We start from the raw sequence: 23377 nt of genomic DNA on the forward strand, positions 1-23377 counted from the left end.
CAGCTGTTATCACCAAGTCCGATCCCACTCGCTGTCTTTCTTCCCCGACTACTTACCCATCCCGCGCGCCGGCCACAGAGCTGCAGTCCTCCCGGCTTCCTAGAGGGGCGCGCTCGCCCCACTTCCGGCGCGCGCGGCCCAAAGCCGTCCTGGTCCGGCTCTCCGGTAGGTCCCCACACCCAGCATAATGAAGGGTGAGTGGCGCGGGTCGGGTAGCGCGGTCCCGGGTGCTTCGCCAACGGCCCCAGTGCGGCTTCGGCCCTTCCCGGCACCTTTCTCGGATCCCTCGTCCTGCCTTTGTAATAGGCAGTGCTTATTGTTACAGGTCTCACGCTCACCACTCGCTTGTCCATTGTTCGATTCATCCATCTGTCCGCCATGCAGCCACTCTTCCGTCCATTGACTCCTTAAGCACTTACTTGACACCTCCCTTGTACCAAGCCGCAGCCTGAGTCGCCCCAGATGCACTGTTAGGCTCTTTTTTTCCGACTTTTTTCTCACGTGGCCCAAGCTCACTCTTGAATCAAGTCTTTGCTGTCAGGTTTGATTTCCGTAATATTGATCGCTCACTCTCAGAGCTCCTTCTACTCTCCTCTTTTACAGTTCGTAATACAATTACATTAGCTGATTATGTGTGTGACATATGTGTTTAACACCTGCCTCTCTCTGCTAGTTTTAAAGGAAAGACATTGTCTTGTTTATAACTCTGTCCAACCCTTAGCACACTGCCCGGCACAAAGTAGACACTCAGTAAATACTGTTAAGTAAAAGATACAGGCCCTGTGCTAGAGACCCCGTGGTTTAGTGGGGAATGCAGAAGTGATAAGGCAGTTCAGCAAATTACACTTCTAAAAGAGTGGACTTGAGCTAGGCCACTTGAGTTCAAAACAGTCCAGAATATATCACGAGCCATATGATCTTAGACAAATTACATAACTTCTGTTTTTCTTCAGTAAGCAGGTAGTAATTTAGGTCATGGAGTGCTAGGTTTGTGAAGGTGAAATGACTTTAGAAACTTAAAACAGGCTTGACTCTGTAATAGGGCTCAGTAAGTTGTTTTCTGTTAACATGATATAAGCATGCAATGCAGAAACTTTATAATAACAGTCGGGCTGCAGCAAGCAGAGCCGTCCAAAAGTACCCAAGAGGTTCCCTCTGGGTTGCTTGGAACTAAGAGCCAGATGGGAATAGGGACTCCCCTTTTTCCAGACTAGGGGGCTGTTCCCAAGTTCAGTGCTTCCCACAAGGCCCCCAAGTACCCTTCTCCCATGCTGGGCACCTGGGTTCCCTAGACAACTTTAACAATTGACACCTACATCCACACTTCTGGAAAGCAATCTGCTTATACCCCCACTAACAATGCTGCTTTCTCACCCTTGCAATGAGCAGGTAGAGGGAACTCCCCCCTGGAACACAGCAGGGCCTCTCTCCCAACTTCCCTCCTTGGGATACTGGCAGAATCAGGTCTGTCCTTTTGTTGATCCTTGGCTGGTAGCTTTCCCAGTAAGGCCTGTTTTATAACCCACACCTTGTGGTGTGAAATTTGCACTTCCCTTGCCCCACACCTATGTGTTGAGTACTTACTGTGGGTAAAGCACTGTAGAAAATAATTTATTTCCAATCCCTATAATAATACTGCAATGGACATTATTACCTCTGTTTTTAGGCAAGGAAATGGGGTCTCAGAAACATTCAGTGAATAATGGCACACATCTAGTGAGTGGCTAGATTGGTTCATCTGACTCCAAAGCTGATGCTCTTCCTATGAGTTTAAACTACCTCCCTGCAGAATGAGAAGTGCTGTGGGATGGTTTTCAATCCTTATTAACCAACAATGTTGACCACTGCCTCTTTTAAAAGATTCTCCCTTGACTACAGTGACACTCATTCTTATATAGATACATGGCACCTATTATGTGCCACACATTGGGTTGGGTGATGGAGATATAATGGTGAACAAAATCTTCAATGTAGTTTACTTACCGTCTAGTTGTGGACAAGGCAAACATTAATCAAATAGGCTTACTGGGTGGTGCAATGGTGGCTCAGTGGTAGAATTCTCGCCTGCCATGCTGGGGACCTGGGTTCAAGTCCTGGTGCCTGCCAATGCCAAAAAAAAAAGGGGGGGGGGGGCGCTTACTAAAATATATATCATGACAAAGTAAGAAAAGTGCTCTCAAGAAAGGAATGCAATTCACTTTGTCTCTTACCACTCCTTTACAGGCCCAGGGTTCTCATCCTGGCTGTACATTAGAATCACTTGTGGAATGTTTTACAGTTGTGTTTGTTGGGGTCCTACTCAGGAGATTCTGACTCAGTAAGGCTGGGATGGAGCTCCGGTATCTCTGACAGGAGATGAGTACCATCAAAGAGAAATAAGATTTCTGAGAGCCTCCCCTTGCCCAAAGGTTTTTCTTTTCATTTTTAAAAAATTGGTCAGAGGAACATGATCAGTTTTGCAGTTTGAAAAGATCACTCTGGTTACAACGTAGATAATAGATGGAGGCAATCAAGTGGGTGCTGGGAAGCCAGTTGGGAGGGTGTTACGTAGAAAAAGTAGCTGGGATGAAGTTGACAGTGGCAGAAATGGGGGGAGGGCAGATTTTAGAGAAAGGAAATAAAGTCAGTAGGACTAGTTCGCATTAAATATAGGAAAGAAATAATAGGTTAAGGATGATTCCATGTTTCTGGCCTGTGCAGCCAGATGCATGTTTTTGCTTCTTGAGACAGAAGCACTGTGGAAAGAGCAGGTTTGAGTGGGAGGAATCATGAGTTGGTGGTGGATGTGCTGAATTTGAGTTCTTATTTTTTTTTTTTTTACATGGGCAGGCACCGGAAAATGAACCCGGGGTCCTCGGGCATGGCAGGCAAGCATTCTTACCTGCTGAGCCACCGTGGCCCACCCTTGAGTTCTTTTTGAAAAATTTCCAAGAATTAGAATGGAACTGAGGAGAAGTATGTAGACAGGTCTGGGGCTTGGATCAGAGGTCTAGGCAGGAAATGAATGGTAACTGAAGGTGACAATAAGATCGCCTAGGAGGAAAGCAGAGAGTGAAAATAGGGAAGAACTTAGCTTTATAGGAGTCTGTCATGGAGGATGGTGAACTTGTGAAGGAGACGGAGAGGAGCAGAGACGATGCTTGATGATTAGAAACCTCTTTAGCCACACATCCATGGAGGACTAGTTGATAAGGTGAATTTTTTCACATTCATACAATGTTTATAGTAAACATTGAATAATATCACAAATATATTGAAATTATAAGTCAAAATACATAGCATAGATTAGTGATCACTAGGCACATCAGTGTGATGGCTGCCTGGTAAATGCTGTAACACATCAATGCACAGATCTGACAATGCCTTGGTGCCTGATTTCTTATGTGCCAATTGTCACATAATAATGAAAACTACATTAAAGTGTTTAGTATTCTTCTTATTCTGAAAAACTAAAAGAAAAATATCCCTAGGATTTTATGTATATATGTGTGGGTTGAGCTCCTATTAATATGTGGCCCTCACAGTTTATAGGAAATGCTGCTTTGTAATAAAATATTACATTTCAGACCTTTCTTAATGATGAGCTCAGTGAAGGACACCATCATCATTCCAGTCACCAGGGCTGGCCAAAAACCCAAGTCCTTCTTGACATTCTTTTTTTTCAAACCCTCATGAAGTACGTTCCCAAATCCTGTTAAATTCTTCTTTGTGTCTTTTGGCTCCTATAGCTCAGGCCCTCATCTCTTGCCCAAATGATTGCAACAGATCCTTTCCCACCTCTTCACCACTATTCTCTGAGCAGGCAGACAGACTCTCCAGCCATCCTCGTGGATGCAAACTCTGTAGTACACCTCTCAGACCCTTTGTGCTCTCCCTGTTTCTCTGTAAGTGCCTCCTCTCTCATCGCTCCTAAACTGCCCCAGGCTCTGGCCTGTGGTTCATTTTGTTTTGTTTTGTTTTTTGTGTGTGTGTTTGTGGCTTAAAACAACAGAAATTTATTGTCTCCCAGTTCTGGAGGCTAGAGGTCTCAAATCAGTGTGTCAGCAGGATCATGTTCCCTCTGAATCCCCTAGGGGAGGATCTTTTCTTGTCTCTTCCAGCTTATGGTGGTTGCGTGTCTATGGTTCTTAACCCTGGCTGTATGTTAGAATCAATTGTGGTGCTTATTGGGGCCCCATCCAAGGAAATCCTGACTCAGGGTTCCATGCTCCTTGGCAGATTCCGAGGCATAGCCAGAGGCTATAGCCACTGCTCAGGCCACCCAGTTACCTGCAGTTTTCTCAGTGGACCAAATCTTCTCATGCCCACTTTTCTCCCTGCCTGAATGGCCTTCCTCTACATCTTCACCTGACTCACTCATATCAAACCCTGCTGAGATGTCATCTCCAAGCAGCGATTGCTGACATTTCTTTCTGTCCCTGTCTCCCACGTCATGGTCATTCAGTTGTCTTTCTCTTGAATTCCTTGGCCCTCTCTACTTAACCTCCTTCCTTGCATATTCACACTATATTTGTCTGTTAACTTGTTGTTTTCCCATACTTAACTAAGAGTCCTCAAGGATACAGCTTTTAATCCTGAGACTTCTGTTTATTACCCTGTCTTGTACATAGTAAATGCCCAAGTGTTTGTTGAAATAGATGAAGAAATCCATTCCTATTTTCTTCATGTTTTCTCAGAGCCTTGTAACATAAAAGTCAATTATAGTTTTTCCTTTTTTGTAAATTTTTCTGGCTTCTCTATGACCCCTTCCTAACATTTTCAATATTTTTGTTAATTTATAGTATCAACCAAGATTGCCCTGGGCATTAGCCCATTCTGTAATAAAAAGAGCAAGTGCTTTAAAGTGGGGCTGCCCTGGATTCAGGTCTTGACACTGCTATGTACCAGTTTTTTCTCTTGGGCAAATTACTTAACTTTCAAGAACCTCCATTTCTTCATCTATAAAATGGGGATAATACTTACCTCATAGTATTATTGTCAAGCTCAAATAAAATCATATTTGTAAAGTGCCTGGCCCATAGTAGGTGTTTATTAAGTGCTAGTTCCCTTTTTTGGGGGAGACCCCATGGCATATTAGAAAGAACTAAATACTTTGATTGCAAAGCTCAGCTATGCTACTTACTGGCTGTATGGTTTGGTTAGCTTATGAATTTCTAGATCCTCAGTGGGCATAATTATGATTCTTCTTATAGAGGTGGGAGAATTAGTTAAAATTTATGTTACGTATCCAGCTAGTGCACAGCATCTAGTAGGTGCTTAATAAAATTTTAGCTATTATTTTGAGGGATAACAATATACTACAGTACTTTTCCTGCTTTCTATGATCTGTAGACACCATTTATTATCCCTAATGTCTCTAATGTTACTAACAGTTGTCAAAATGATTTTGGCTACACCTAAGTGTTGTATTTCATATCCTGAAGAAAAAACAGTACATCACCTATAAATTTATCAATTGTATGGAAGCGCCCTTTTGGTTGGTTTTCTTTCCTGTGCTGTGCTTCCTGGTTATTGACCTTCAGTACCTCTATTTATATTCTGAGGACTTTTTTTTTTTTTCTATATAACGTTAGCATTGTATACCTCAGGAGCTCCCTGAAGGATTGAAATTGAAAAGGAATCTCTCAGATAGAGACCTCCACCCACCCCCCTGCCTCAACTGGGGACCGTTTTCAGACAGTCTTTGCCCGGAATGTCAGGAGAATCCACAACCTTGGCCTACCATGCTACAAAAGAAGAAGGACTTATAATTGTGAAAGTTGAAGAAGAAAATTATGTGGGGGAGCAGGAATTTGGCCTTCAGGGAAGCCCATGTAGCCAGGAGATCTTCCGTCAGCAGTTCAGACAGTTTGGCTACTCTGACTCTGCTGGGCCCCGTGAGGCTCTGAGCCAACTCAAGGAGCTTTGCCACCAGTGGCTGAGACCAGAGATGCATTCAAAGGAGCAGATCCTGGAGCTGTTGGTGCTGGAGCAGTTCCTAGCCATCCTGCCTGAGGAGCTACAGGCCTGGGTACGGGAGCATCACCCAGAAAATGGAGAGGAAGCTGTGACTGTGCTGGAAGAGCTGGAGAGAGAACTCGATGAGCCAATGCAACAGGTAAGAAAGAGTAGATAGTTTGTGTTTTCCATTTATTTTATGTTAATGGAAAGCCATCATGAGTGGCATTGACTTAGTTATCAGAGGAGAATTATAAAATTTATGTCTTCTGGGATATTATTTGCCCACTGGTTTTAAGCCGCTAGGGTTTTTAGTTCATTGTTTTCTATCTAATCATCAGATTGAATTTCTCATTCCTCCTGTCCTGGTCACTCTAGGGTTTTCCTCTTGTATGTCCTCAGAATCATAATGCTGATACTTGATTACTCCTAGGACACAGCTCATGGCCAGGAGATAATCTGGAAGGAAATGACATCTATAGGAGCATTAACGTCTCTGAGTAACCACCTCCAGCCCTTGGAGAACCAGTACAAGAGTGAGACTCAGGAGTCTCAGGCTTTCCATGAAATAGGTGAGGAGCCAGAATCTGTTTTGGATTGGAGAATTGAGGTGATGGCTCTCATTTGTGGCACTGTTCATACTCTAGGTCTCATTTGTTTGAAGAAGCAGGGGTCACTTGGGTCTGTCATTAAGTATTGTGGAAAGTCCCTCTTGCCTAGAAATATTCTTCCATTGACTTTGTCTAGAATCTGAAATTCCAATGTAATTTCTAATTTTGGATTAAAAATTAAGGTCTCTAATTCCACTTCTAGATTTATTCCCCAAAGAATTAAAGCAGATATTTGTACACCAGTGTTCATAGCAGCATTACTCACAATAGCCAAAAGGTCAAAGCAATGGATTATTATTCAGCCATTAAAACAGATGTTCTGATGCTCTACAACATGGATGAACCTTGAAGACATGCTGAGTGAAATAAGTCAGACACAAAAGAGCATATTGTATGATTCCACTTATGAGAAATAACTAGAATATGCAAATTCATAGAGAAAGAAGGTAGAGTACAGGTTAGCAGGGGTGGGGATAAGGGAGAATGAGGAGTTAATACATTATGGGTACAGGGTTTTTGTTGAGGGTAATAGAAGTTTTGGTAATGGATGGTGGTGATGGTAGCACAACATTGCAAATGTGATTAATACCACTGAACTGTATGCTTGGAAGGGGTTGAGATGGTTAATTTTATTGTATATATGTTTACACAATTGAAAAAAAACACTTAAGAAACAATGACAACTAAATGTAGTACATGATCCTGGACTGGGTCTAATAATGAAGGAGAAAATACCCAATAGGATATTATTGAGGCAAGTGAAAAACTTACAGTGAAGTTTAACTAAATGAAGTTAAATTATGATATAAAGCTTACAGTCCAATTCATATAGAATTTGACAAGGTATTTTAAATCCTGTGTAGCATTGCTTTTCTAATTTTTACAGCCCAAATTTTGATCTTGCACAATTATATTGCCACTTTATACCCTTTATAATTTATACTCTTATAAAACTCTTTATAACTCGACCTATTTACTACTTTCAGAAAATTTATCATTAGGTTGTCCAGTCTATTTTTTCTCTTTTAGTATATACAAATACATCTAAAAATAAGCGTACCTGTTTTGAATAAGCATAGTCTTGAATAATTTTATTTTCTACCTAAGATTTATAGGTAGTGTGAATTGTAATATCCAGTTCTAATCTAAGGAATGGGTAAAAGGAAAGCCAGACAGCTCTCTGCTTTTGTCAGATATTCAATGTGAAGATTTATTGTTGTGCTGAAAGTGTTGTGAATTCAAAGAATATCAGAAAAAAGTATTTATTTTCCTGTAAAAAGATAATCCCAAGCCAAATTAATATTATGTTTAAGTTATTTTTTGTTTCAGTGCAGCTATGGCCCTGCTCTCTCCCAACAGGGAAGGCATATATCATAGAGGAAAGAGTGCAAGTGTTGGTGTTAAATATCTTTGAATCCTGTCTCTACAAATATTAATTCTGTGGCCTTTAGGATATGTGACCCTCAGTTTCTTGATTGTTAATGTGTATAAGTTTAGAGGATTTAGGGGAGGATTAGGCTAACTTAATAGTTTTTAAGCTTTTTCCTCCCTCATAATAATTTGAATTATATCAGCCATCATCTTATAGACTCCTGTTATCAGTTACTAGAAATCTAAAAATGAGAGGGACATTGTGTGAGAGTCAGAATATTTGGTTGTGGGCAGTCACACCTTCCAGTTATTTCCATTCTTCTATCTTTGAGCATTTACACATAAAAGAATGAACATATAAGGCCTCCCATCTGACCCTAAAATGAGTCAGGAACTCTTCATGCTCCTTTTCTCAAGCTCTGCAAATCTCACTCTGTTTGCTTATCATCATTTGATCCACTGGGAACCTGCAATTGTCTTACTAAGCTTTCTAATTTCGCCCACCTCCTTCTGTCCAATAATAACCATAAAAGCATTTCCTGATCATACTTGCTGCTTTCCTACTTTCCTAGAAGCACTACTGATTCAAGATTCCTAGACATCTTTCTTTGTCTCTATTATTTCTTGTTATTTTTTCCTTTCCTTTATTACCTAAAAATGCATTTTCTTCTCTAACCCAGGATTGTTTCCTGGCTTTCAGTTCTCTAACTAGTACTCCTATTTAGCACCATATACCCTAACTACTAATGTCTTTCTCTGTTCCCCATCTCTCCTATCCAAAGCTACCTCTCATTCTGTTTATCTTATTCTTTTCCTTTTTCTCAGATCATTTATTTTACATTAGGAAGCTAGTTTTAAGAGTTTCCTCTTAATAGGTATATGTTTCATTTGATTTATTTTCTCTTCTGGCTATAATAGTTTCTTTTCCTCTAACCTGGGGAACAAATGACATGTGTGTTTTCTATTCATATTTTTAGGTGGCAAGATGGTGACTGACAAAGTGTTGACAGCAAAGTCAGAAATTATTGATCATGTAGCATCAGCAGCCATGATATCCCCAGGAAGACTCCCTGGGGAAACACCTTTAGGGAAGATAGCTGGAGAAGCTTTGGGAGGTCCAAACAATTTTGAGAAGCCAAAAGGAAATGCTACAAGAAACAAACTGAGTCAGCTCCCTTCCCAGGAAAGACATTTCAGTCTGGCTACCTTTTACAAAAAAATCCCTACAGAAGAGAGTATCCTTGAATGTAATGAAAGTGTAGGAAGTCTCTGTCTGAACTCAAATGTTATTACACAACAGAGAATTCACAATGAGAGAAACTTCTATGAATGCTTTGACTGTGGGAAAACCTTCTGCCAGAGTTCAAAGCTGATCAGACATCAGAGAATTCATACTGGAGAGAGACCTTATGCGTGTAAAGAATGTGGTAAAGCCTTCAGTTTGAGCTCAGACCTTGCTAGGCATCAGAGAATTCACAGTGGTGAAAAACCTTATGAATGCTGTGAATGTGGAAAAGCTTTCAGGGGCAGTTCAGAGCTCATTAGGCATCGGAGAATTCACACTGGAGAGAAACCTTATGAATGTGGCGAATGTGGGAAAGCCTTCAGCCGGAGCTCAGCCCTTATTCAGCATAAGAAAATTCACACAGGAGATAAAGGCTATGAATGTAATCAATGTGGAAAGGCTTTTGGTAGAAGCTCTATTCTTATTGAACATCAAAGAATTCACACTGGAGAGAAACCTTATGAATGTAATGAATGTGGAAAATCCTTCAATCAGAGCTCAGCCCTCACCCAGCACCAGAGGATCCACACTGGGGAGAAGCCTTATGAATGTAATGAATGTAGGAAAACATTTAGGCATAGGTCAGGTCTTATGCAGCATCAGAGAACTCACACCAGAATTTAACTCTGTGGGTAAGAGTTGTACAGTTGTGAAATACTAGGAATTCATTTTGGTGGGGTGAGACTTCACTGAAAATAGAAGTTTTCTGAGAACATGGTTCCTGTCCCTCCAGACCAGATGAGTGCTATAAGTGGTCCACACATAGATGTCTGTAATGATGGATTGAAGTGATGAATGGAAGAAAATTTTTAGCCAGGTTTTCTCCAAAAAGAATGGTAGGTATTGGCTTGAAATCCCTAACTCATTTCTGGATGAGGGTCTTCGTCAATCTCTCCCTTTTGCCATTCCTTACCAACCCAGTTATGACTGCTGTTGACACCTTCATAGTAAGTTTAGGATAGGGGCAGAGATCCTGAAAGATGTCCTTATATGATGGATCCCTCCACGGCAAGGATCTTTATCTGGCAAGAGTATTAGAGCGTTTGGCAAGTGGAGGCTAACTATCTGAATTGAGACGGTGAAATGCTGCCATGTACCCTAGATCAGTTTAACAGTATCTGAGGATTGATAGCTTGCCCTGCCCCCTTGCCAGTTCTTTCCTCAGCCCTGAGCTTCATGCTGAGGCCAAGTTATTTACTGGGTAAATGTGCCAGGAATTGGGGGAAGACATGGTCATTGCCCTCTCAGAGTTGAGAGGTAGAGGGGTATATATGTTAAACAGGTAATTACAGTAAAGTGTGTTAAATGCTTTAGAAGGATAAATCCAAGATTCTGTCAAAGGATATGGTATGGCTGCCTAAAGTAAGACTTCCTGTATGTTCTTGTATGTATGTAAGGCTTCCTGTATGTAATGATATCTCAGTTGATACCTAAAAGGTGGTTAGAAGTTAGCCAGGTCAAAGAGAGAGAGGAAGAGAACATTATAGGCAAAAGTTTTAGCATATACAACAGCATGAAAGTAAGAGGATCTAGAAACATCCCTTCATTAGGGCTCTCTGACAGAAATTTGCTCTCATAGACCCTACTCAGAAGCCAGAATATGCCTTGGAGTGTATTCCTCTCTTCCTATGTATAATCACTGAATTAGGTGGTCTATTCCAGACCCAGAATGACCTAAGAGACTTTGAAGTACTCAGGAGAATCAGTGATGGGAAACTTTGGTGTATCTTATGGATATGGGTATGTATGAATACCAAGGAAATAATATGTAGTGTGGGGGTCTTAGAGTGTTTGTGTCCCATTACCCTAGGGCCCAGGAAATGGGAAACTCACACACAGGAACACAGGGATGGGAGATCTGACTTTCCATGTTCCATTAATCCCCGTTCTTTGTGCCTCTCATCATTAGGCTTGTGTACACTAAATTACTTGAAGGCAGTATATACTTGAATTACTCCCACAGTCTTCAAAACTACATCTTTGCTCCTTTTTATTCTGGGCAGTTTTAATGAATCCAATTATAATTACTGAGGATAATTAATACCTAGGAGAAAAGTTTGATTACTATTCTAAGACATCCTGATTTCTCTTCCAGAGAACATCATTTCTGAAGACATGCTGATCACAGCTATTGTGGGTAATAGGGGAGGTGGAAAATGAGGGAATGTCCAAAGTTTGCATGATTGTCATTGAGTGAGGTTATTTGGAAATCCAGAGATCCTTCAAATGGATAGTGAGTTGCTTTTTCCTGTAGGTGACAATTAGATGAGTTCATGTTTTTAATACCCCTCAATAATAATTGTTTCTTCCTGGTTATAATTATAAATGTTCATAATACAGAGAATGAGAAAAGTATGAATCATCCATACTCCTGCCACCCATAGAAGGAAACATTTTTAACATTTTGGAGTACTTTCTGTTTTGTTATTTTCCCTCCACTATAGTGTTTTTGGTGAAAGTCTTATTTGGCAAATCATTTATCGATTTTAACATTTACACATTGAGTATATGCTTCAACCATTTAGTATTAGCATGTAATGCAAGATGTGTTGTAATAAAATTTGAGTGTTAAAATTTTGCTTTGAAAGTTTTCATTCAGGAATATGGAACTGTATTAGTTTGCTAAAGCTGTGGAAATGCAATATACCAGAAATGGAATGGCTTTTAAAAAGGGAATTTAATAAGTTACAAGTTTACAGTTGTAAGGCCAGAAAAATGTCCAAACTAAGGCATTCAGGGAAAGGTACTTTGACCCAAGAAAGGCCAGTGTCTCACATGGGAAGGCACGTGGCTTGTGTCTGCTGGTCCTTGTACCTATTTCTGCTGCTTCCATCTTCTGATGCCAGTGGTTTCCTCTCTAAGCATCTGTGGACCTTCACTTAGTTCCTCCAGGACACAACTCTGGGTTCTGGCTTGTTTAGCCTCTCACGGGAAGGCACGTGGTAATGCATTTTAGGCTCTCAAACAACTGTGTCTCCTAGCCTCTGCATTTCCAAACATCTGCATCTGCACCTGAGGTTTCTCTAAAATGTTTCTCCTTTTATAGGATTCTAGTAAATTAATCAAGACCCACCTTGAATGGGTGGTCACATCTCCATCTAACTAGAAGACCATGCCCACATTGGCTGTGTCACATTTCCATGAAAACAATCCAATCAAGGTTTTCCACTCTAAACAACAGGTCTGGCCCTGCAAGATGGGTCAAGATTAAAACATGGCTTTTCTTGGGTACAGAATAATTTCAAACCAGCACAGGATGAGTAGAGGTGTGCTTAGGGTTTGGAAAGGATTTGGGGAAGAAGTCAGGGAATAGTATCCTCAGTTTTTCTTCCCTGGGCTAAAAGTGCCAGGCAACTATAACATCTGGTCCTCAGGGTTGGAGTCCACCAGAAGTTACAATATGGAAAGTCATCTGGGGCTGTGTGGTGGTTCAAAGACCATGGGAATGATAGCAAACACACACATAATGGACCCACCAGAATCAGGATTCCTCCTCCCCTTTGAGTGTTCCTCAGCACTAACTGCTTAGGTTGGTGAACTGTGGCAAGAGCCTGCAGGACTGCCAAAGTCTTTCCCTTCTCCCTCAGCAGGTTCTCAGTGGAAATATATATGCAGAAAAAGCTCATGACCCTTTGGATCAGTCAACAAGGCAGCCCTTGGGCTCACCCTTCCTCTAGACTTCACAGAAATGCTCTCCATGCTTGTTCCTCCAGGATGGGAAGTTACTGTAATTGGCAATTCCCCTTGCACTGCCAACATTCAGACTAAGGATGCACTTTCTGGAGCAAGAGCAGAGAAGGAGTTCACAAGGGAGCCCGAAGAGACCTAGGTCAGACTGACATTAAATATCCAATCCTCTCAGCTGGGCAGTGTTAGCTGCAGCATATAGAAATGAGGAGGGAGATGCAGGAAACTGATATTAAGCACCTTGCCTAAACTGCACTTTATTTTTAAAAATCTGAACAAGATCCATTTAAGGAAGACATTGTATACCCTGGACGGCTTCTGTACCAAGAAAAACAAAAGGGTACTGAGCAGAAGGGAAAGGCATGTCCAAGCAAGGCTGGTAAAGGAGGAAACATATCCTCCTATCATGCCCTTCCATTTCATAAGAACATAGAAGGTTGAAGCTTTGACCATAAGAAATCATAAATTTAAACTTCTTTAAATTGAGGATCCAGAGCTGTGGAGTAACACTTCTGGCTGTACAACTCATGGCACAGTGCTAACAAGGTTTCCACTTCAAAGCTATTGCTTTTCCAGGCCGTAAATCTTCATGCAAATAACTTCTATTTACACAGGAATTTATAATTTGCACAGGACTTGCTTGTATACCATGTATGAGATGACTTAGTCTGTTATTGTCATTTTCCCAATGAAATGATCAAGGATCAGAGACAAGTTAGCTAATGTCCTTGAAACTTGGAAGGACAGATGTTATGGAAATCAAGTGTTTACTTACTATTCTCTCAACTATCCTGGGCTTCTATTAATTTTTTTTTCTAATTTAAACAATATTAGCATTTATTGTAAAAAACTTAGAACATACAGGGGAAAAATCAAATCGCCTATACTCTCATCACCTAGAGATAACCACTATTATTATTTTTAGATTATGTATTTCTAGTATTTTATTGCATAAATGTATCTTCTATATGGGATCATATTGTACATTCCATTTTGCAGTATTTTTTATTTATCATGAATACTTCATTTTAAATATTAGTATCACCTTTAACCACTTTGAACTTTTTTATATATACATGATGATTTCTGAAGAATACATTTCCAGATAGAATTTCAAAGTTAAAAGGTAATGCTTTTAGGGTTTCTTGTAGTGATTGCCAGAGATAGTATCTACTAACATCTCATCAGCAGCATTTAAGTTCCTATTTCCCTGAATCTTTATTAGTATTGAGGGAAAAAGGCCATTTCAATTGTTCTTTTATATTAATACTAATGAGGTTGGACATCTGTTTATTGTCTATGGGCATTTATTGTCCTGTGATTTGGGCCCACTGAAGTATTTTCTTTTGTGATTTGGGCCCATTGAAATATTATGTGAAGACATAAAAGACATTTTAGAGAAGTGGTTCCACACAAGGTTTCTGGATTCCTACTCTCTGGGATCAAAGTCTTACCTTACCACTTTTAGCTATATGATCTCCAGTAAATCATGACACTATACCTTCATTTCCTCATCTGCAAAATATGGGCTGTTGTGAGAATAATTAACACATATTTAAAGCCCTTAGCAGGTATCTATTGCATTTCTTATTGATAAATTCAAGAGCTCTCTCTCTAAAAGTTATTTTTTTCTTTTGTAATGTATGTTGTCCTTCCCTTTCAGTTTGTTTGGATCTTTGTCTGAAAAGAGGAAATCAAGATTTGAGCAACTTCTACCCTGTATTTTGTTACATTTTTCCAAGTGATCCTTTTATTTTTTTAACATTCCCACTCCAAACCATGGGTATTTAGTCCTTCTGCCAGTCTTACTGTGCAGCATGTTTCCATCTGTGTATGCCTCCAAAGGAGCTTTACTTCTCTTTCTTTTTATTCTCATGAAAATTCTCTATGCATAGGATATCAGATTTCCATACATATTTATGTTTTTGGTAAGGTATGTTATTACTCCAACCTGTTAAATCTTATGAATGATGTCTTTCTAAAGCTGACTAACCTGTATAATTTTTCACATTGCAGGAGAAGCACCAGCTTAGGGATACTCTTCCTGCTGGGCTCCTCCAGAGAGCATAGTCTCTGGATTGACCATGACTGTCTGTCTCTAACAAAATTCACAAAAGATACATGAAATAACAGCTGATAAAACTGAACATGTGAGATACCTGAAGAATATTATCAGTCACAAACACAGAGATAAACTGGCCAATACTTTTAAGTACCTGAGTCCAAGGGAACACTAGAAACGGGGTGGGGGGGGAGGAATAAAGCCCCAGAAGCAAATTATATGGCAGATATTGCAGCTTCTGATCAAGAACCTTGGAGATTAGGAGGAACCTGACAGCACGTTAGTGTCCTAAGAACCCAAGGAGCTCTCATGCCTGAGAAAGGGAGACTTGGAATTCTTAACCTCTAAACAAAGATCTTTCTTACCCCTACCCCATGGAGGTTCTAGCCTAGCCTGAAAATTGGGCAAGGAAACTAGCCTTTCCCCCCACATCAGATCATGATAAACTCATGACTGGGAACCAAGGGCCTCAGTTTTGTCCAATAATATAAAATTCCAATGGCTCGTATTTTGCTACAGGCACTGCTTAAGCGAGTCTGCACTTCAACAGCAACTATTAGAATGCTCCACACAAAGTGACCTTGAACATTTAATTCTGGCAGATGTGCCAACTTTCTCTTCCTGGCCTGTCTCATTTCCTCTACTGAAAACATTATTCCCTGGCCTACCCCCTAGCTAACTTTTCCTGTCATCCTTCAGGCCATTTCCCCCAGAAGCCTTTCCTAAATCACACTGGGCCAGGCAGTCCTCCTTAAGGTCATACAGCACTGATCACACTAGTGTCACTGCCTGTTTGCCTCTTTTCCATTATAACCCTTAGGCTTTACACAAACAGGCACTCAGAAAATAATTGTTAGATGAATTAATTTGTATTCTTTCCTCTCATTCCTAATTTCTGGCCTGTCCTGGGCTCAACAAATCACTGATGAAACCATTTCCCCATCTGACTTGCTGCTCTGTCACCGTCCTTATTTAGGATTACAAAGTTTTTTGAGATGCTGAGTGTGACAAAAAGTCCCTCATACTTCCCAACATCCCCTAACCCTGGCAAACTAACAATCAAATGCAGAGACAAAAGCCTGGGTCATTGTATTATCTTCATGATACTGTCATGGGAAGTGATGTTTCAATGTTATATTCCCAGTTTTCTGTCCTGAGTGTTCCTAAAAAAAGCTGGAAGTAATGGCCTCGTCCATCTGTCATTCTGTTTAGTCCCAAGAAAAGCTTTTAAGGGACAATTTGCATTAGCACTATTAAGTGCTACACAAAGCAACTTAGACTGACTCAAGACCTTTAAGGAGTCAGATATGACTGACTTATACACTTACAGTATTATTAATCACAATTTATTCTACAGTATGTATTCTCTGATGGCGCATAAGGACTGATCTGTGCCTGAAAGGCTTCCTACATTCATTACATATATAAGCTTCATCCCCAGAATGGATTCTCTGGTGCTGAGTAAGGGCTGAGCTCCTTTTGAAGGCTTTGCCACATTCATTACACTGATAAGGTTCCTCTCCACTATGAATTCTCTGATGTCTGATGAGATTTGAGCTTAAACTGAAGGCTTTTCCACATTCATTACATTCATAGGGTTTCTCTCCACTATGTATCCTCTGATGAGGAATTAGTGATGAGCTCTGCCTGAAAGTTTTTCCACATTCATTACATTCATAAGGTCTCTCCCCTGTATGAATTCGCTGATGTCTAATAAGCTTTGAGCTCTGGCTAAAGTTTTTCCCACACTCATTACATTCATAGGGTTTCTCACCAGTGTGAATTCTTTGATGTATAATGAAGTATGAACTCTGACTGAATGCTTTACCACATTCATTACATTTAAAAGCTTTCTCACCAGTATGAATTTTCCGATGTCTGGTAAGGGCTGAGCTCTGATTGAAGGCTTTCCCACATTCACTACATTCGTATGCTTTCTCACCACTATGAATTCTCTGATGAATAATGAGGTATGACCTCAAACTAAAGGCCTTCCCACACTGGGTACACTTACAGGACTTTTCTCCAGTATGTATTTTCTGATGTTGTGTTAGAGAGGAATGCTGTTTGAAGCTGTGCCCACATACATCACATCTATAAGGTCTCTCTTCTGTAGGCACTTTCTGATACGTTAAAGAGTTAGTACTTAGAATCAAATTTCTTTCAGGCTTGTCATGATGGTCTCTTTTTCCTAGAGATTTGTGTGTGACGATCACTTGACTAAAAGTGCTGCCCTGGGAAGGGAATCTTCTTAATTTCTCCCCTGGAGCACATTCATGCTGCAACTCTAAATTGCTTTCACATTCACCATCTTCTCCAAGTGAAGATGCCTGCAGGAGACCCTGTGATTTTTCTCCCAATATTTGATTCTTTGTCACTGATTCATTGTTCTCACAACCTGAAATGATAAATAGTAAAATAAGATTTTACATTTCTCTAGGCACTCTCAGTACTCACCTGCTTGAGAAAAAATAGAAGCTTCTATCTTCATTGCCCACTGTTATCTTTTCTTTTAACTGCTAATACTTGAGTCCCTCCTCCTTTTTAATACAAAGGCCTTACCTACACTTTGAATTTCATCCTTTCCTGCCTCCTATAAATCTTCATATGATAGATTACCTACTACTCCTTTCCTATTTTCAACCCTTCTCTATTAACTCTTAGTCACCAGCATTTAAATTACCTCAAATCTCTCAACTGTTAAAATCAAGCTCTTTGCTTACCTGTCCCTCAAGCAAGCTTGTTCACTCCCATTGTTAGTGTAGCATCTTGAAAGGGTTGTCTGTACTCATCTCCATTCTACAATCTGGCACCCTGCTCCAATTTCAATGATGCTACTTTTGCCAAGGTCACCAATTTCCTAGTTGCTTAATGCAGTATGTACATTCCAGATCTTACTTAGGTGGCCTCTCTGCAGCATATGATGCAGAGGACTACACCTTCCTTCTAAAAATGTTTTCCTTCAGTCATTCTGTGTCTGCTCCTTTTAAGTCTCCAGGGTTAGTCACTCAAATATTAATGTTCCCCAGGATTTTGTTCTGGATTGTCATGTATCCTCACTCTACAAACTCTCTACCCTCTAGCCTTCAGTTACTACTTATAAGGTCTCCCCAGATTACCAACTCTTATGGTTCTCTCTATTAAACTCTAGACTCTCATATCTAACTGCTAATTTGGCATTTGTGAATATTTCACAAGCAACAAAATATCCCAAACTAGCACATCATTCAGTGTAACTTGCTTTCCCTTAAGTTTTGCCATTTACATGGACAGCATCACCATGAACCAGGTTGTTCAAAACTGAGAACTGAGTATCATCTTCAACTCCTCTCCCTCACCCTCTACTTTTACCCATCCAGGAGATACTGCAATGTAATTTATATGTTGATGAACAGGAGTCAGCTTTGATCTACACCAACACTCCCCATAATACATCTTTCTTTATTGGCTGACCTCAAACACAATAACCTTTAATAGGACTCCAGAACTCTTTTACCTTCCTCAAATCAATTCTCAGTTCTGCAGCTAAATTCTAAATCACAAATTCAATCATATCATTCCCTTGTCCTAAACCCTTCAACCACACTCAGGAAACTGTACAAAATAATTGCATAACACACAATTTCATGACCCAGATTCCATATTCCTCTTTAGTTCATCTCTAACAACAGTCTATTCAAACCAGGGTGACCTGCAATTCTTAGAATGGCCTGTATTCTCTCATCTCCAGGATGTTGTCTCTACTTGGGACATTCGTACTCCTTGCTATTTACCTCACTTTCTCCTACTCAGACTTCAGGTCTTAGCTTAAATGTTTCTTCCTCCAGAAATATTCCATGAACCCCTAAAGACTGGTTTAACTGCCTTTTTTGGTGCTCCCACAGAATGAAATGCCTTTTATCCTATAACTTAGTATACTACATTGCCATTGCCATTTTGCTTGTCAGGAAATAAGAAGCTCCTTGGAGACAGAAATCCAGTCCTAGCACAGTACCAAATATCTATCAGTATACTATTAAGTTGTAAAAATGAAGGGATGAGTAAGTAAGTGAATGAATGATGGGAAACTGACACAAAGAGGGCTGGTTGCAATTCATGAGGGCTGCCGAAAGCAAAACTGCTAAAGTGTGTACTTCTGGTCTAGAGTAATAAAGTTTTTGTAAACTACAATTAATTCTGCATCCTTAAACCCAGAGGTCTAACTGATGAGATGAGTTTCTGTTCCTCACCACTTTGGGGAGAAAGGCAAGGTTCCCAGGATTTCAGCTGTGACTCTAAAGGCTGGAGTTGAATGTTTGTTGACTCTTGGGATGTTCCAAGAGATGTCAAATTCTTCCATGGCACTGCTGGTCTCTGTGGGCTAGCTGGAACCTGAAGTCAATAAAATATAGTTAGCTTTATGAGACCATCCCTGGGGAAACTGCCTAGTGAAAGTTTCAGAGAAGATGAAAACAAGGACATCTCTAGGGATGAGAGACAGGAGTGAAAAAAACCATTTAAGATAGACACAGACACAACCCTAATGGTAACTTCAGGATTATGATTCAATGGAGAAAAATTTTCAGCCTACTGTTATGATGATGCCACATGCTCCAGGTTGAAAATTTTTTCTTCCACAACGCATTACATCTCCCATTTCCCACCTGCTGCCCTGGATCATCAAATTCTCTCTCCAAATCTTCCAACAGGGTCACAGCCTCTTCACCACTTTTTGGACTATGTTGTTGAACCCAGGTCTGCAGCTCCTCAGGCAGGATGCTCAGGAACTGCTCCAGCACCAGCAGTTCCAGGATCTGTTCCTTTGTGTGCAACTTGGGCATCAGCCACTGATAGCAAAGCTCCTGGAGTCGGTCCAGAGCCTCCCGGGGTCCAGCTGTCTCTTGGTAGCAAAATTTTCTGAATTGTTGGCGAAATATTTCTTGGCAAAATTGGCTACTCCCATTCTGTTTAGATTTCTGACTCCAGGAAAGCCCCTCTTCTGTTTTCACTAGTTTTAGTTTTTGTTCCTGAGAATCCTGAGTTACCAGGGTTGAAATTGTTCTGGATTCTACAGCCATTCTAGGCTGAACCAGCTTAGCAAAAAGTTTACTACAAATAGATTCAGTTCTTCACAAAGAGTATCCTTGAGTATCTCTTCTTCCAAAGGCTTTCCTTAAGGATATAAAAGCCTTGTTAACTTATATAGCAGTGAACAACAACAAAAAAAACCTCTAGGAAGTTGTAAATAATTATTGTTACTCCAGTAATTTATTGAAAGGGAGCAAGTTAGAGACTGTAACTAAAATAATCAAATGGCAAACTAAAAACTGATCACCATACTCAGTATCTCTCTTTCCATAGGACTGCTATCACTAATGCGAGAAATTATTTTTGAAGCAAAAGGACACAGTATTAGCATGAATTATATAGTGTGAAAATTATTTCCTTCTAATCCCCTTTCAATCTTGACTGCATCATGGAAAAAAAAATCCACATGCTAAGATGTCTTTAGCTTAGCTGTAAAACTTGCAGAACTCACTTTTTTCTTGCGGGGGGGGGGGTGGGGTGCATGGACCTGGGTCTCGGGCATGGAAGGCGAGCATTCTACCAGTGAACCACACGTGCACACAGAACTTACTTTGTAACGTATAATGCAAACTTCCAAGGGCAATAGTCTCTAGCTACAATTTAATAATGCTGATTTTTTTAAAAATCTATTTTTAGTTACTATTACCACCTATTAAGTGATGCTGATTTTAAGGTGGTAATAAAACATCTTTAAAAATTCACATTAGGTGCCTGCTTATGCAAAAAAAAAAAATCACATTACATAGGAACCAACTTAAATAAAAATATTATTAGATATCTGCGATTTGATCAAATTTAGGATTCATAAATTCTTTCAACAAACACTCTTCACTTACTCTGGCTTCTGTCCTGTGAGAGGCACTAAGAAAAATAGATTCTTGCTTGTCGATATATAAGTCTAAGGACAAACTAACCAAACATATGTTAAATGCTTACCATGTGTTTAAAAACCTACTATACAGAAATATATATATATATAAACCTACTCTCCCTCTCCCTCTCTCTATATATATGTGGCACAAAAGAAGTAAAAAGCACAATCTCAACCCTCAAAAAGCTTATAATGGGAGTAAAAATTTTAAAATGAACCACAGCAATACATAATTACGTGGTAAAGACCAAACATGATCAGATTTTTAAGAGGAATATCTATGGGAGAGTGTATCCTTCAAACAGTCAACAGGACAAATCAATACTATCTAATCCTGACATTACAGTTAGGGATTAGAATATTTAAGCCGCAAATCTGCAACTAATTAAGCAGCCCAACTGCACTAACATTTCTGGTTTTACACCCTCGGTTAAACCCCAGCGTTTGCCAAGTCTCTGAGGTCGGGAACTGCATTCGACCCCAAAGCGGGGGCTTGAGCGCCCGCCTCCTCTGCGTCCCCACCGGGTCAGAAGTTTGCGAACCCGAGGCGGCAGGGCAGAGGAGCGGAACTTGTCAAGCCTGCGCCCGCCGTCCAAGTTGCCAATCCCCCCCCGCCCGCCCTCCGCCTTAGGGCCCATGCCCCTCACCGCGAAGAACTGTAGGCACCCGACTGTAGCGGCCAACCCAGAGCTACGAGCCACAAAGACCGGAAGTGCGCGCCCTCGACCTTCCGCTCGCGCGCGTCGCTGGGGCGCACTCCCGGGTCTCCGTCTGCCCCGCCCCTCTCCGCCTTTTATCGCAGTCAGCGGGTCGGAGTCCTGTCTTTCCATCGCCTGCTCTCTGCGGCTGCTGTCCCAGCAGAGTCTCCAGTCCCCGGCGAGGCTGGCTGCGTGCGGAGCATTTTTTCCCAGGCAGCCCTTCCCTGCAGGGCCGTGACCTTCTTCCACCGCCAAGGACCTTTTGCGGTCACACATCGCTCCCCGACTCTGGTCCCGCGCCCAGTTTTCCAGAAACGTATTCAGATTTTCCTGTAATTCCAGTTCTTTTCCAGTATCTCCCACAAAAGTAAATGAGTAAATGAACAACTTTTAAAAAAAAGTAACATTTACGTTGCTCTGTCCCATGCATATCAGTTTGAACCTTACCACAGGACTATGCCGTGTGTGTATTATCTCTATTTTACAGCCCCCATTTACAGAAGCCTCTGCCCCAAATCAAGCAGTGGCTGTTAGGGACGCCAAAGTCCCCATAGTTCAAGCAAACCCTGGAGGGCCCTGCTCTCGGCCTCTGATGTGGGGTTTTCCCCCTTTTTTTTACCGCAACCTAGCTGGCATCAAGTCTTTATTTAATTTTTTTATTTGGCCATTTAATACTTGGAAAATAACGCCCAGTATTCTTTTAACGTGGACTTCTTTTAAATTAAAGAATTTGAGATTGAGATTTTTCTCCATCATGTTTATTGACCTTTTTTTCTCAGAGAAATGACATTTCCTATTTTTAAAATTAGTTAGCATTTTTCTTTTTTTATTTATGAGTTTTTTTATTCGCAAAGGATATCAACTTTTACTTATAAATATATTCCCATTTATTTGTATTCAATTATTTAAAAAATATTAACAGCAAGCAAAATAATCATAAGGTGATACATATAGATACAAAATAAATTCTCCTGTGCTAAAACAAAACTCACACACCGATTAGGAAAAAAATATTTATTAGCATCCAGAGCTATTAGTGACTCAAATACTTCTGTGAAAATGGCTATAGCAGGGCGGGCCGCGGTGGCTCAGCGGGCAAAGTGCTTGCCTGCTATGCCGGAGGACCTCGGTTCGATTCCCGGTCCCAGCCCATGTAACAAAAACGGAGAAACAAAATACAATAAAACAAGAAAATGTTTAAAAGATGTTTCCCTTTCTTCCTCCCTTCCTTCCTTCTCTCTGTCTTTCCTTTAAAAAAAAAAAAAATGGCTACAGCAATTCTACGGAGCAAGACAAATAACGTTACAAATAATATTACCCTATTATTAGTGTCATAAAAACACAGTCCTGTATATTTAGACCCACCCAATCCTGCATGAAGCAGAGAAACAAGTTTCTTTGCTTTGGTGAGAAGGTGAATTTATTGAGGATGCATCGATAAGGAACCGGAGTAAAAAAAAAATCTTTACAACACCAGTTCGAAGTGAGAAAGGTGACTTTAGCATTTATAGTCTGTGGTAGTTAGATTCAGTTGTCAACTTGGCCAGGTGAAGTCACCTAGTTCTGTTGCTGTGGACTTGAGCCAATGGTACCTGAATCTCATCTGTTGCTGATTACATCTGCAGTCGGCTAGGAGGTGTGCCTGCTGCAATGAATGATGTTTGACTTAATTGGCTGGTGCTTAAATAAGAGAGCACAACGCAGCACAGCCCAAGCAGCTCAGCATACCTCATATCAGCACTTGCAGCTCAGCCCAGGCCTTTGGAGATACAGAAAGGAATCACCCCC

The 23377-nt window shown here is 40.6% G+C and overlaps 2 protein-coding genes across 4 annotated transcripts; one reads left to right on the forward strand and one right to left on the reverse strand.

Annotated features, from left to right (window-relative positions):
* The first annotated feature begins 141 nt into the window (after nt 1–141).
* ZSCAN30 (zinc finger and SCAN domain containing 30) lies at nt 142–13858 on the forward strand. Of its 2 annotated transcripts, none has more exons than XM_077135632.1 (4): nt 142–194; nt 5589–6097; nt 6371–6509; nt 8897–13858. In XM_077135632.1, exons 2-4 carry the CDS (start codon nt 5693–5695, stop codon nt 9826–9828), a joined length of 1476 nt encoding a protein of 491 aa, XP_076991747.1. In that variant the 5' UTR covers nt 142–194; nt 5589–5692; the 3' UTR covers nt 9829–13858. The 2 variants fall into 2 exon arrangements, with proteins under 2 accessions (XP_076991747.1, XP_076991746.1); XM_077135631.1 differs by having other exon boundaries at nt 157–194; nt 5574–6097.
* Nucleotides 11863–21618, reverse strand: ZNF397 (zinc finger protein 397). Of its 2 annotated transcripts, none has more exons than XM_077135629.1 (4): nt 21539–21618; nt 19597–20104; nt 19183–19324; nt 11863–17351 (listed from the first exon to the last, which is right to left on the reverse strand). In XM_077135629.1, the coding sequence occupies exons 2-4, from the start codon at nt 20008–20010 to the stop codon at nt 16300–16302; spliced, it is 1608 nt and encodes a 535-aa protein (XP_076991744.1). In that variant the 5' UTR covers nt 20011–20104; nt 21539–21618; the 3' UTR covers nt 11863–16299. The 2 variants fall into 2 exon arrangements, with proteins under 2 accessions (XP_076991744.1, XP_076991745.1); XM_077135630.1 differs by having other exon boundaries at nt 19597–20099; nt 21539–21604.
* Between the last annotated feature and the right edge of the window lie 1759 nt (nt 21619–23377).

Source organism: Tamandua tetradactyla, chromosome 18 (genome assembly GCF_023851605.1).
Source record: "Tamandua tetradactyla isolate mTamTet1 chromosome 18, mTamTet1.pri, whole genome shotgun sequence".
Classification (NCBI taxonomy): domain Eukaryota; kingdom Metazoa; phylum Chordata; class Mammalia; order Pilosa; family Myrmecophagidae; genus Tamandua; species Tamandua tetradactyla.

Coding starts and splice junctions, on each gene's coding strand:
- ZSCAN30 (XM_077135632.1), top strand. CDS start 5,693: ATGTCAGGAGAATCCACAACCTTGGCCTACCATGCTACAAAAGAAGAA. Junction 6,098..6,370: donor TCGATGAGCCAATGCAACAG/GTAAGAAAGAGT, acceptor GATTACTCCTAG/GACACAGCTCATGGCCAGGA. Junction 6,510..8,896: donor TCAGGCTTTCCATGAAATAG/GTGAGGAGCCAG, acceptor TCATATTTTTAG/GTGGCAAGATGGTGACTGAC.
- ZNF397 (XM_077135629.1), bottom strand. CDS start 20,010: ATGGCTGTAGAATCCAGAACAATTTCAACCCTGGTAACTCAGGATTCT. Junction 19,325..19,596: donor TTGATGATCCAGGGCAGCAG/GTGGGAAATGGG, acceptor TATTGACTTCAG/GTTCCAGCTAGCCCACAGAG. Junction 17,352..19,182: donor TTGCCTTTCTCCCCAAAGTG/GTGAGGAACAGA, acceptor TTATCATTTCAG/GTTGTGAGAACAATGAATCA.